The sequence below is a fragment of the Aspergillus pseudoviridinutans genome, assembly GCF_018340605.1.
Source record: "Aspergillus pseudoviridinutans IFM 55266 DNA, scaffold_4, whole genome shotgun sequence".
NCBI classification, from domain to species: Eukaryota; Fungi; Ascomycota; class Eurotiomycetes; order Eurotiales; family Aspergillaceae; genus Aspergillus; species Aspergillus pseudoviridinutans.
Window position 1 is genome coordinate 948,685 of NW_025091284.1, and position 12,496 is coordinate 961,180.

The 12,496-nt window shown below is 49.9% G+C and overlaps 3 protein-coding genes across 3 annotated transcripts; 1 reads left to right on the forward strand and 2 right to left on the reverse strand.

The window, feature by feature from the left end:
• Positions 1-328: 328 nt before the first annotated feature.
• Asppvi_005780 (uncharacterized protein) lies at positions 329-1,404 on the reverse strand (the record flags this gene model as incomplete). The annotated part of the gene is made up of 3 exons (XM_043301693.1): positions 329-670; positions 727-995; positions 1,089-1,404. 3 exons carry the CDS (start codon positions 1,402-1,404, stop codon positions 329-331), a joined length of 927 nt encoding a protein of 308 aa, XP_043157628.1.
• Positions 1,405-2,222: 818 nt separating this feature from the next.
• On the reverse strand, positions 2,223-10,496 carry Asppvi_005781 (type I polyketide synthase; the record flags this gene model as incomplete). Its single annotated transcript, XM_043301694.1, has 15 exons — positions 2,223-3,113; positions 3,169-3,646; positions 3,729-4,066; positions 4,140-4,214; positions 4,265-4,546; positions 4,605-5,444; positions 5,502-5,527; positions 5,598-5,694; positions 5,753-7,908; positions 7,968-8,417; positions 8,502-8,952; positions 9,024-9,136; positions 9,193-9,316; positions 9,374-9,887; positions 9,958-10,496. The coding sequence occupies 15 exons, from the start codon at positions 10,494-10,496 to the stop codon at positions 2,223-2,225; spliced, it is 7,374 nt and encodes a 2,457-aa protein (XP_043157629.1).
• Positions 10,497-11,634: 1,138 nt separating this feature from the next.
• Asppvi_005782 (mannoprotein) lies at positions 11,635-12,206 on the forward strand (the record flags this gene model as incomplete). The annotated part of the gene is made up of 2 exons (XM_043301695.1): positions 11,635-11,964; positions 12,018-12,206. 2 exons carry the CDS (start codon positions 11,635-11,637, stop codon positions 12,204-12,206), a joined length of 519 nt encoding a protein of 172 aa, XP_043157630.1.
• Between the last annotated feature and the right edge of the window lie 290 nt (positions 12,207-12,496).

A 12,496-nucleotide genomic window follows, 5' to 3' on the forward strand; every position in this document is an offset into this window, starting at 1 on the left:
GACCATCGTATCCCTTCAACACAGGGGGTGGAAACGCACCTGTCGATCATTTCCATCTAGATTAATCTCTAATATGCCAAACTAAGCTTGATTCTGGGGCTTCTTTTGATCCCGTATATCGAGGCTTATGCAATAAAGATGTTGCCCATGGACGGGTTCTGCCGAGATATATGGACGGATGTTCAGACAGTATACTGCAGCAATGGCGATATTTTACGTACTACCAATATATCCGAAAATGACATGCTGACAAATTGATAGAACAACGCCTTCACCGAAAAGGGTTCTCTTGACATATTGTAGTACAGGAGTATGGTGCACGATCCTATCAAAGCTTATACACAATTCGAAGATCAAGGTCACCCCTATCCATTTTGTCTTCAGTATGTTCTCCATATCCCGGGAAACGCAGTTTAAGCAGTTCAATCCCCTCACCAGGTGCGGCACCAATAGCAGATCGCATCTTACACTTTGCGTCAAGGAGGGTCCGGAGATCGTCGGCTTCAAGAAAGACCTTGAATGAAGACTCTTGGCCACTAGCGGGATTACGGACGGTGTAGGTTAACCCATTGGAGAGCGAGAACTGGCTAACGAAAACAGTGTCTTTGCGATCGTAGCCGTAATACTTTGCGCGAGCGTGCATGTGTTCATCGAATATATCCTGCTGTAGCTAGTCCGGGGTCTGAGCATTCATTAATATTGCGCAGGCATAAATCCCACACTTACGGATTTAATGGTGAGCCTCAGGTCGCGCTTCCCCAGGTGGATATCCTCGTCGCCACAGGCTGTGAACACGTACTCAATCCCGACTTGGACCGTGCCACCGAGTATCAATTCGTGAATCATAATCATCTCCCGGTTCCCCTGGTAAACTCGCTGTTCCACATAGATCCTGGGATCGGGGTGGGTCTCGTCTCTCTCAGCAATGAAAGCAGTCAATCTCACGTACCGACCCCTGTCGTAAGTCGCATCTGGGTGAAGAATCTCTGTCTCGTCTGGTATGTGTAGCATGGTTAGTTAAGTTAGTCCTCGCTGCTTAGTCACTCACGGCACAATGACCAAGTCACTAGGCCTTCGGGCTTTCCTACCAGTAAAGAAAACTTTCCTAAAACGATACCCAGGAATCTCATTGCGATCACGGCTTTGATCTTGGCTCCGGGTGAATATTGTGAGAGGATAGCGATTGAGATTGTATTCCTTGACCATGTTTTCAATAGGGCCTCTGCAGATAGACTTGCCGAAAATGCATTTCTGCGGCGTCCGTGAACTGATCCTGCTCTGGCTTCTGGGAGGCGACTTTGCTGTCTCCTTCATGACTCGAGAAGCTGATCTTTTGCTATGCAAGAGAATATTGCCGTCCTCGTCCACGTCATGGAGAGTCGCTGGTTCTGGAGCAGTTTTCATACTGGATTTCGGTTTGCAGAACTCTGCCTTCTCTGTCCCAGTTGCAGTAATACACCTGGTATTCACAAAGGCTCGACGGGAGAAGCGGGGAATATATGTTCTGAGGGGTAGTCTCCGAGGCTATTCTGGAATTGTGATGGTGGTGGCAGTGCCAGACTAAATACTGCAAGTGACTGCGCCGCAGAAATAACCCTGTTTGAAAATAACTGCTCCATTTTTGTATGCTTCCATGCAACAGTTATGCCTGACGTCCTCACCGTAGCTCATGGTCACTCTAGGTTGGTCCACTGGTCAGATTGGTAGAGATCAGGAAGGAAGATATAAATAGATGCATCTCAAAACTATCACTCGACCAAGTGTATACGCTTTATATGAGGTAATAATTGAGAGCGTGTCTACGCCGCAGGAGCTGTCGAGAACGGCAGGGTTGTTCAAAACCGAAGCAAGAAACTGAGACGATGCTCAGTGAAACCATACCGCAGTCCTGTGGTAAGATTTATAAATCGGAACAACGTCTCATTTTGATACAGATGTCATGAATTGAACCCAGGCTATATCTTCTGCTAACGCGAACAAGGTGATGACAGGCCCAGCTGTATTTAGATTCTATAGGGCCGCAAAATAGACTCCAAAGACCACAGGAGAAGGGCCGAACAAAAAGGTGGTGGTAATATCCAATAGAAAATGCGCAGAATTGCAAGCGTAGTCACCTTCTATTAACATATTTACGCCTGGGTGGGAATCTGATAACCACTGGTTCATGTGAGAATGTCAATTCCAACTATTAGAACAAATTCCCGTTGTCCAACTCCGCATTCTCATTGCTTGAGATACTTCGAGCGAAAAGAATCGAAGATTAATTTAGCCAGTCCCTCCACGGTGCCTGCTTCGGCAATCGCTGTCAAGGGGAGGTTCATATTAAGGTAACGGCGGCTAAAGTTGCGGAACTCCACAGTCATCAAGGAATCAATGGGCAGAGCAGCCACCTGCGCATATTCTTGTCCGCGGGCGAAAACCGAATATTCCTGTATGGTCCTGACAATATCCGTCACGATTTGTTTCGGCAACGTTGGGTCTTTCAACCGGTCCGGATCCTTTTCGATTGCCGCCAATGCCTGTTGCAGGCCCTCTACTACGTCTAGTTTCTTCGAAAGGGGCCGTGTGTTGATGTCCAAATTTGCGTAGACGCTGAATCTTGCATCTCGTCCCCAGAGTGGGCGAACGGAAGGGTCCGCGAGAGAGTTTGTGCTACTCATGCCCACGATAACATCGTTTCGGACGCGGAGAATGTCGGATGACTCGTTCGCCTGCGTGCTCGATGGTTGACACTCAAGCATGGCAACCTCAAATGCATCAAGCACCTCCTGTTCGCTGAGGAGGCGAACATGGGCTGCCTGCATCTTGTCTCGCAACTTTTGGTCCTGGATCGCTAAATGGCCTACCTCGTCCACGGCCCCCAGATTCACGACAGAGGCCGGGAGACCAGAACGGAGTCGGTACTGGGCAAAGGACGTCAAAAACGCGTTGGCGGACGAGTAGTTGACCTGGCCAGCATTACCCATGACGCCGGTAATAGATCCACAGACGACAAAAAATCGAAGATGGCTATCGTATCCTTTTAGTGCTTCATGAAGATTCCAGGTGCCCGCCACTTTGGCGGAGAGGCATTCCTTCCAGTCAGAGTGCGCCATCTCAGGAATAAAGTGGTCCTTTGAGAGGTTAGCAATCCATTGATTTGTCTGGCTCTGCTGGCATTGAACTTACACGAAGCACCATCGACAGCTGCAGCACGCCTCCAATGGGCTGTCTGCGGCGTTGGATTGCTGCCTTGACATCGTCAAGTAGTCCGACATCTCCTTGGATCATGACTACCCTGCATCCCTGTGCCTCCAATTCACACCGGAATGCTTGATCCTGTGCGGACTTTCCCGCTGACCTGGACAGGAATATGAAGTGACGAGCGCCGCGCTCTACCATCATGGTTGCAAGCGCTCGTCCTACTCCTCCGAGACCTCCGACTAGAAGATAGGAGACATCGTGCGACAGAGCCACCTTCAGCTGTGTCTTGGAAATGACCACTTCACTAGGGCCCTCTAGCATTTTTATGACAAGTTTACCCTTGTGGAGCCCCTGTTGCATCAGTCGGAAAGCCCGGTGAACATCCTGTGCCTCCACGACTTCCAGCGGCCGAACAGGGGTGATTCGGCCTTGTTCATATAGAGCCATGGCTCGGGTGATAAGTCTGATGCCACAGTTCCGTCAGTTTCATCCCGTTTATAGCATAATTTGGAGACGCTGTGAAACATCAACTGGGTATTTTCTACCTCGAAATAAAGCCCGGCTTCTCCCCAAGACGAATGAGATCGACCCCGAAGAAGGCTCTGTTGCCGCCAAACGCCTCCATATCGAGCATGCCATGCTCGAGGAAATCTCTCTTGCCGATTTCAATCATTTTGCCGAATTCTGCCACGCATTTCCAGGATGCATGCAGCAGCTCTCCAGACAGGGAGTTTAGCACGACATCGACTCCCCGGCCTCGAGTGTCACTCATCAACGCCGGCTGAAAAGAACCGTCGCGCGAGTTGAAAATCCGATGGCGCGAAATCCCCATGTTGTGGACAAGATAGTCTGCCTTTGCGTTGCTTCCCGCCGTAGCGTATATCTATACATGAGGTTGTTAGTGTTGACTACTACTTTCGACGATGCATTAGTGATCCAGATTCATTCAGGCATACCTCAGCACCGATCATCTGGCACACTTGAATAGCCGCCAGCCCGACTCCTCCGCATGCCGCGTGGATCAGTACGGACTAGACATATCAGTTGAGCTACTGCGCACTGGAATTGAACTTCAACATACCTGTCCCTTCTCTAGCCTTGCAATATCCATAAGACAATAGAGTGCAGTGCCAAAAACAACAGCTAGGGACGCGCCCTCTTCAAGCGACATGGATGGTGACAAGGCTACGCATCGAGAGTAGTGCACGATAGCGCGTGTGCGAAACAGTCCAGGCTGGGTGACAACGACACTGTCACCAGGGCGTAATTGTGTAATGTTCTTGCCGCATCGTCGGATGATTCCGGACGCCTCGATCCCCAGCTCGCCCTTGTGCGCCATAAAGCCCATTGAAATCATAATATCCTGGTAAAAGGGTTAGTGACAAGCTCTCATTTGCCAGAATATGATTTATTTCACATACGCGGAAATTGAGCCCAACATATTTTATATCCACGTCGACATCGTCTGGTCCTAGAGGCTGTGGTTCATCTTCAGACCAACAAAGAGACTCCACCAACCCATAGGCCTTAATATCAATTTTGAGCGAAGCATTCGGCAAGGGGTCCTGACGAAGTCGATCTTTCAACCGAGTCCATTGGAAACGTGGAATATATACCTGCCCCCGCTGCAATACGAATTCATATTCAGGATCACGCAAGCCGGTCTGGCAATCTAGCTGTGAGAAAAACTTCCCAGTGACCTTCACCAGTGCCGCTGCCGCCGAAGCATGGAACTCGTCGATCTGCAGTGTTCCAAAATGCAATTCTTGTTCCTGACGGGCCGTGCGAGACGCCCCAAGGACAATTGCGAAGTCGGGATTCTGGCAAGTGACCTCGACGGATGGCATTACCCAAAGAATCCGGGGCGCGGCGGTGACGATCGTCTGGAATGCCTTCCAGCTCGTCTCACTAATATCCTTGAAGAATGGCTTTTGAACATCTAGCAGCGATACGATGCGCTGTTTGTTTGTGAACTCAGCGCCCAGGGTGCAACGCTGGGTTTGATAACCCATTCTCTCGAACTGTGCTTCCACATTGCAGATCCAGGCGTTATTATGGACAAGGCTCGGACAAAGAAGGTGGATGAGCTCGGTATGGTCCCCCGTGGGATACGGCAGACGGGCAGTCAGGTTGCAATAAGGGTGTTCGCCATGCGTACCCTGGATTTGATCAAGTCCGAACTGCCGGAGTGATTCCACCCATTGGTGGAGACAGGGTGATATGCCGCTCAAGGATTCCACTTCTTGGTTACCCATAAGACCCTTTAAGCACTGTCAGTTGCTGGGTTTGAGCAAGTGGTTTGAGCACGAATTACTTACCCTGATGTACCCCATCATAGAAAGCACTAGAACAGGTGGCCATTAGATAACGGTTCAAGCGCCAAAAGTTTCCGAGAAAGACGAGAAGTCACCCACCAGCATTTGGTATATGAAGCAGAACTCGGCCCCCCGGCACAAGGAGCTTTTTTGTGTTTTGAAGAGCAGATTGCAGCTGAGAAGTCGCAACCTTCGTCTGGAAGAAATGTCAGCAATCTGGAATGCTATATGGTTCCGGGATCAACAGGACACACATTTGACACTATAACCAAGTCATACGTTCCCTCTCCAAAGCCCTGCCGACAAGGATCCGTAGTTATATCCAGGTTCTCGAATTTTACTTCCTTGAATTCTTTCAGGCGTTCAACTACGCCTGGGCTGACGTCTTTCGTGCTTGTATATGTATACTTCAGGTAGAATGGGAGATCTTCGGAATGGAGATACTCAAGCACATTCGCGGATACCACTCCATTTCCCTCGGCGATATGAAGGATCCGTAGCAAGGGGTTGGAGTGCCGGAGAAGGCCAAACCAGTCAGACAGGTCGCTCATCGATGCAACGAAGCTTTCATACTGCCATATCTGCTTCTGTATGACAGCCGGAACAGCCGACGGCGGAAGCGATCCGTTGACAATGCTCCGGACGGTTTCCAAGGCCCAGTTACTCAGCGAGGAAATAAATTCCAACTTGCTTGTTCGGAGCTCCTCATCCAGAGCGGTCCGCTGGCGCTGTAATGCTTCCTCCGAGCACTTGAGCCACGATGCGGCTTCAGCGACACACCAAAATGCTTCTCGCTGGATTTCTGCAATTTGAGTACTTATAAATTTCTGGTATTGTTCTATCGATGGTGAAAATGGTGTCACGTCGGCAATCCGTCGATGAACCTGAATAATAGACAGAGCGGAAATTTTGGCAATCAGAGCAAAGCCAGCTTCAGTAGGCTGAGGGTAGCGTAGCGGTAGCTGTTGTTCATCCATGAGATCAATATCGGGGCGCCATTCTGCGTGTGATGCTAATGGAATATCCGCCTCGTCGGCTGCCCTCGTATTGTTGTCGAGCGGAACAACCGTGACGTCCGTCATTGAAAGTACGGGCTTGGTAAATGCGTCTTCTTGGTCGTTAGCCGTCAACAGCACATTTCCGTTTCCCAGTTGTGCTGTGTGATTGCTGATCGTCGCTTCCGCTCTCATCATTTCCTGATCCAAACCGAGCTGAACCTCTCCCACAAACATGGGCACATAGAGTCTGGTCATGTGCACCGCTCTGCCCTTGCACGCAGCTACGGTGAATAATTGCAGACACTCATCGATCACCGTCGGATGGACAGCCTTGCCATCTTGGCGGCCGCGCATCAAAGCCGCAGCCACACACCTTGAAGGGTCGGCGGTGATATCATGCATTCCTCTGAAGGTAGGTCCATAATTCAATCCCACCTTCTCCAGCGTCCGATACCAAAGCTCGGATGAAACGCGCCGAGGGAAAACTTGTGGCGCACGTAGTTCGGAATCAACCTTGTTTACGCCGGATTTCGCTCGACCAAAAGCATGTCTGATCCACTCGGTCCCGTTATACGACATTATGGAGAACTCATACCATTCAGATTCTACGCGATCGTTGACTCTGACGTGTCTTGCGGTTGTAAGAAGTTCAATAGGGTCTGACCGTGGCAGGATCAACGGAACCTGCATGGAAAGGTTTTGAATGGTGCAATCGTTGCTGTTGGAGAGCTGGCGCATGGCTTCGTGAATCATGGCAATGTATCCGGCGCATGGAAACACAACCTCCCCCGACACACGATGATCCAACAGCCATGGCACGTTTCTGGTGTCCAGCACGTTCCTCCATCCCGGCTCGAGATCACTTGCCTCCAGCATTCGCGAACCCAAGAGCTCGTGATTGGGATGCGCGCGGAACCTCCAGTTACGACTTAGACGGCTTTCCTGCCAGTTTAAGCTGTTTCTGTCCCATGGATATGCGGGCAGGTTGGTGACGATGTTCCCTTTCCCATTTACCGCCTGAAAGTTCACAGGGTGCCCATGGAGATAAAGCTGGCCCACTGTTTTTAGTAGGTAAAGGGACTGGCTTTCTGACTTGACGAGAGTCGGAAGATAGACACTGTCAATCGACTTATATGTGAAAATTTGGCGGAGTGGGCCCGAAAGGACCGAATGAGGTCCAATCTCGAGGAAGATCTTTCTGCGCTCAGGACTCTCGGCCAGAACACCATCAATCGCAGTCGAAAACAGAACAGGGAGTTCAAGGCTTTTCCGCCAATGCCCTGCATCGAGGGCAGCTGGGTCTGATATCAACTTACCGGTGACAGTAGAGTACATGGGCAGCATTGAGTCATTGTGTTTGAGGAAGGGGGCGACTTGTGACTCGAGAAGGGCTCCGGCAGGTCGCATGGCGGCTGTTGATTCCATTAGCCATTTGGAGGTAACAAAGGCGACAAGGAATATTTAAGCTCACGCGAATGGTACGCCACAGGTACTGGAACATATCGTATAAATGTTTCTGGCCTGTCGGTCCTGATCTTATCAACCACTGCGGCCAACCTTGCCTTATCCCCGGATAGGTTAACGCTTTGGAGACTGTTCTCGCATGCGACAACCACCCCGTCAGGAAGATAGGGCTTGACGGACGCTTCACCCATACCAACGGCTACCATGCCACCTGAGGAAGGAGCGTTGGTCGCGCATTGACCACGTAGGTACGCTAAAATGATAGCAGTGCGGAGTGAAATGGCGTTCGCCGCATACGCCGCGATCACCTCGCCACTAGAGTGACCTACAACAGCTGACGGAGAGATTCCCCAGTCCTCGAGAAGGTTGACCAAGGCAATTTGAATGGCAGCAGAGAGTGTCTGGGAAATTTCTGGAATGTCAATTCGACTGAGCCCTGGTGGCTTTTCTAGCTCGTCTGGTATGGTTTAGCTTCGTATATTTTAACTTCATATAAATTGGAGGAAGTAGGGGAACAAGGTCGAGTGCGCCACAACCATACCTTGTATACCCCATGCTGGAGGAGACTGTAGCTGTTGCAGGATCTGGTCCATGACTTGTATATCTCGCTGAAAACTGGGGAATGTTCGAATGAGCTCCACCCCCATTCCAGCCCACTGAGCTCCCTGTCCACTGAAGGCGAATACAAGTGAAGGAGATAGCGATGTGTTGGCAAGATGGCGTGATTCGGCTTCCTCACCAATGATCTCGCCCTCAGTGTTGACAATAGTAAACGACCGATGAGACAGGTGATCCCGACGAACCCCAAGTGTATATGCGAGATCGGCCAGAGCCTGCGGTCTAAGAGCCAGGTAAGATTTAATTAAATCCATTCGGGCGTCCAAGGCTGTCTTGCTATGAGCGGAGCAGACCAGGAGTCGTGGAGCCTGTTCTCGCCTTGGCTCCTCTTTGGATTCCACAGATACGATGCTTGATGGAGACTCTAGGATAGCCTTCAAAGGGAGGTTAGCAGGGCGCTGCTGCGTGTTTGTGCCGTCTGCTCTTGAGTCTGCTCGTGACTTACATGGGCGTTAGATCCGCCTATACCGAAGCAGTTGACGCTGACTCGTTCCTTTCGGTTCTCGGGCCAACGGGTGGGCTTGACTGGAACTTTGAGTCGCCCTTCTTGGAAGGGGACTGTAGGATACGTTAGTGCTCCAGATCTAATATAACAGAAACCAGCTCGCTCTCACTGGAAGGGTTTGGTTGTCGGAAATGCATATTTGGTGGAATCATTCGATGCTCCAAAGCCAGAACGGCCTTGATAATGCCAGTAAGGCCAGAGGCACCCTCTCCATGGCCAAAGTTTGTTTTCACCTAGACCACGTTAGTAGAATTTCCAATACTGGCATCAGAACATGGCTTTGTACTAACCGATCCGATATGAACCCCGTAAGGATGGAAAGTCCGAGCAATCGCCGTAGCCTCGACCATGTCTCCCCGTTTGGTACCGGTGCCATGGCACTCCACAAAAGCCGTTTCTGCAATGTTGTCAATCTGCGCTCGCTCGTAGGCCCTTCTAATAAGCCGCTCTTGACTGTCAATGTCTGGTGCGAAAATCTTTGATGTTCTGCCGTCATAGTTGGCCGCTGTGGCGCGGATAACGGCGCGGATAGGATCGCCGTCTGCTATTGCCTTGTCCAAGGTCTTAATGTAGACAGCATTTACAGCTTCGCCGCGCGCATAACCATTCGCGTTCGCGTCAAATGTCCTACAGACCCCATCAGGCGAGAGGACCATGTTCTCGGACATTGTCACGCTCATGGAAGGGGTGAGAAGCATATTGGTTCCCGCCACGATGGCGGATGAACAGCTGCCTGTTTGAAGCGCCTGGCAGGCTTCATGCAGAGCAGATAAGGAGGAAGAGCATGCTGTCGCTATGGTGATGCTACACTTCATTTAGCGGGGTACTGCGCCGAGAGGCTTTTCTTTAACGGGGGTCGCGGGACGCGGTTTACCTTGGTCCCTTAAGGTCGAACTCAAATGACACACGGTTTGACAGTGCAAACCCTCCGTTGGCGAAGGCATGGGTACGAGGGATCACTTGGGTCTCCTTTGCAGTCAACTCGTGCCAGTCCTCCCCGAATACACCGACATAGCATCCAATGTCCCTGCCACGCCACCCAGTCTGTCCTGCATTTTCCATACACTCCCAGATAACTTCCAGCAACAATCTTTGCTGAGGATCTATGTCGCTCGTATTGACTCCCGGAATCAATGGGAGGAATTTCGTGTCTGCATTTCCCAAGTAGTCATCCTCGAGGAAATATCCCCGCCTCGTTCTCACGGACTGAGGCTTATCCGGATCGTAGAATGCGTCAATATTATACCGAGTTTTGGGGACTTCGGACGAGCAATCCTTCTGGTCGATGATAACATCCCAAAAATCTTCCGCAGTGCGTACCCCGCCGGGCAGGCGCATCCCCATTCCGACAATCGCAATCGGTGGGGGACCGCCTGCCGTGACGAAGGTGGCTTCTGCAGTGGAAGATGTCATGGCATGGGCGTACTTATTCTGAAGGTATGTCAACGCAAAGTACTTTTGTTCCGTGTCCTGTTTACTCTTCGCTTTCGATTATTCGAGTGTCAAATTTGACACTTATCGTCAATATCTGCAACGATAACTCTGTACTCAGAAATCCCAGCAGTCCCTGAGAAATTCTCGTCCAAAGTGTAACCACAGATGTGACAAACAAGAGCAGAGAATTGATCTTTTGTCATTGACCCAGCCATGTACTTTTCATGATCTGGTCATCTTCGGTTGATCGCCACCGGATTCTGAGAGCTGATCAGCCTGCTGATCTCCTGACATATTCTCATATGTCTCCTTGCATAGAGCATGGGGAATGTCCTGGATTCTCCTTAAGCTAGGGGTCTCCCTTACTGCTACGTATCTACACTGCCTGCTATTATACATTCCTTCTTGCTAGGTGCAAACAGATGATATATAAACAGGAATAGGAGGTAGCTCTCGTAACTACCGACGGCATCACATAAATTTAAAATCTTGTAGTAGCAGTAATGCTATCTAAGATAAATTTATTTAGGCTAAAGCAAGTTCAGTACTAGCAGATAAAGAAACTCTATACTTATAGATCTTCTAAGATAATATCTACCTACATAGGAGCTATTAATTCTTACGTTGAATAAGTTAATGAGCTTGGAATATTACAGCAAGTACGTAGAAAATAGCCTTAGGAGGTATAAACTTAGATAATACCTGACATTTAGGGGTTGCGGGGGGCGCCGCATCTATGTTACTAGACATCTAGATTACCAGTAAAAACGGGTGGGATGCAGAAAGACAAGATTTTAAATGACAGAAATTGAAAATACCATGGCTAATGGCACACTTATCAACCCTGACTCTGACGACATAAGCTGAAGCATCAATCAAGAAAACTGCAACGGACCTGGTTTACATAAGTATCATCTAGCATCCTGGTTTGAGAAATATGTAGATCTTCACATTGTGGAATGCTCAGTTTGCTGGACGTCATGGGACATCCATACGCCCTCAAGAACATGGTCATTATAAAGAGGTCTTCTTCGCAGTGGTAAATTCCCACCTACAGAAGGTCACAACTTACAACCCCCAGAAGTCTCTTTTGGATCGGAAACGATTTCCTTTCGAAATGTTGCTGAAGACTCTTGTCTGCTACCTTGCTGTCGGCGCCTCCTGCGCGTTGGCAGCCACCAACACAGAGCAGGCCATCTCCGACATGGACAACCTCGCCAAGGCAATCCGAGACGCGAGGGACTCCGTGTATAACTACCAAGGAGGCCTTTCTGGTGCCATCGACACCGCAAGCGCCGTCAGCAACGCAAAGCTCGCTGCCAGAAACGCTCGAGAGAGCCTCGCTGGTAGCAACGGTCTTACTCCTGACGAAGCGACCAAGTACTACGAGGCTTACACCAAAATGTCACCCGTTCTACTTGATGCATTGACGGTTGCCAAGGACAAGGTACATTAGACTCCGTGCTTAGTACACAATCTTCTGACTCTAAGTGATTAAAGGCGCCTCTTTACAAGGAGGCTGGAGTGAGTCCGCAAGCTCGGGAGACCGTGCAGGATTTGCACAATGAGAAGAAAATGTTTCAGGAGCAGGCAAATAAGCAGATTCCTGAGGAGACAATGCGGAAGGCTGCTGCGTCCAATGAGCAGATCAGCAAGGCCTTTGACGAGGCGGAAGCTGCATTTCTGTGAGGGGTTCCCTTGCCTTCGTCTTGGCGGGTTTTTGGCAGGCTGGGAGAATGACGAGTACTGGCAGTAATCGGAGGATTGTAGTGTGGGACTCAGCTGGAGATATGGATGCTTATCGGTCCCTAGCTAACCTTGAGTAGCTAGCGTAATTTTAAATAGAATTGGCTTTTATCATGTGAGCTAAGCTCATGTGGCTGGACCTGTCCTTTAGAGGCACAAGCCCTAAGGAATGATACCTTCCACTCATTCCCCGCTAGTCCAATAGGTCAGACATATTTGAGTCCTGTCACTGG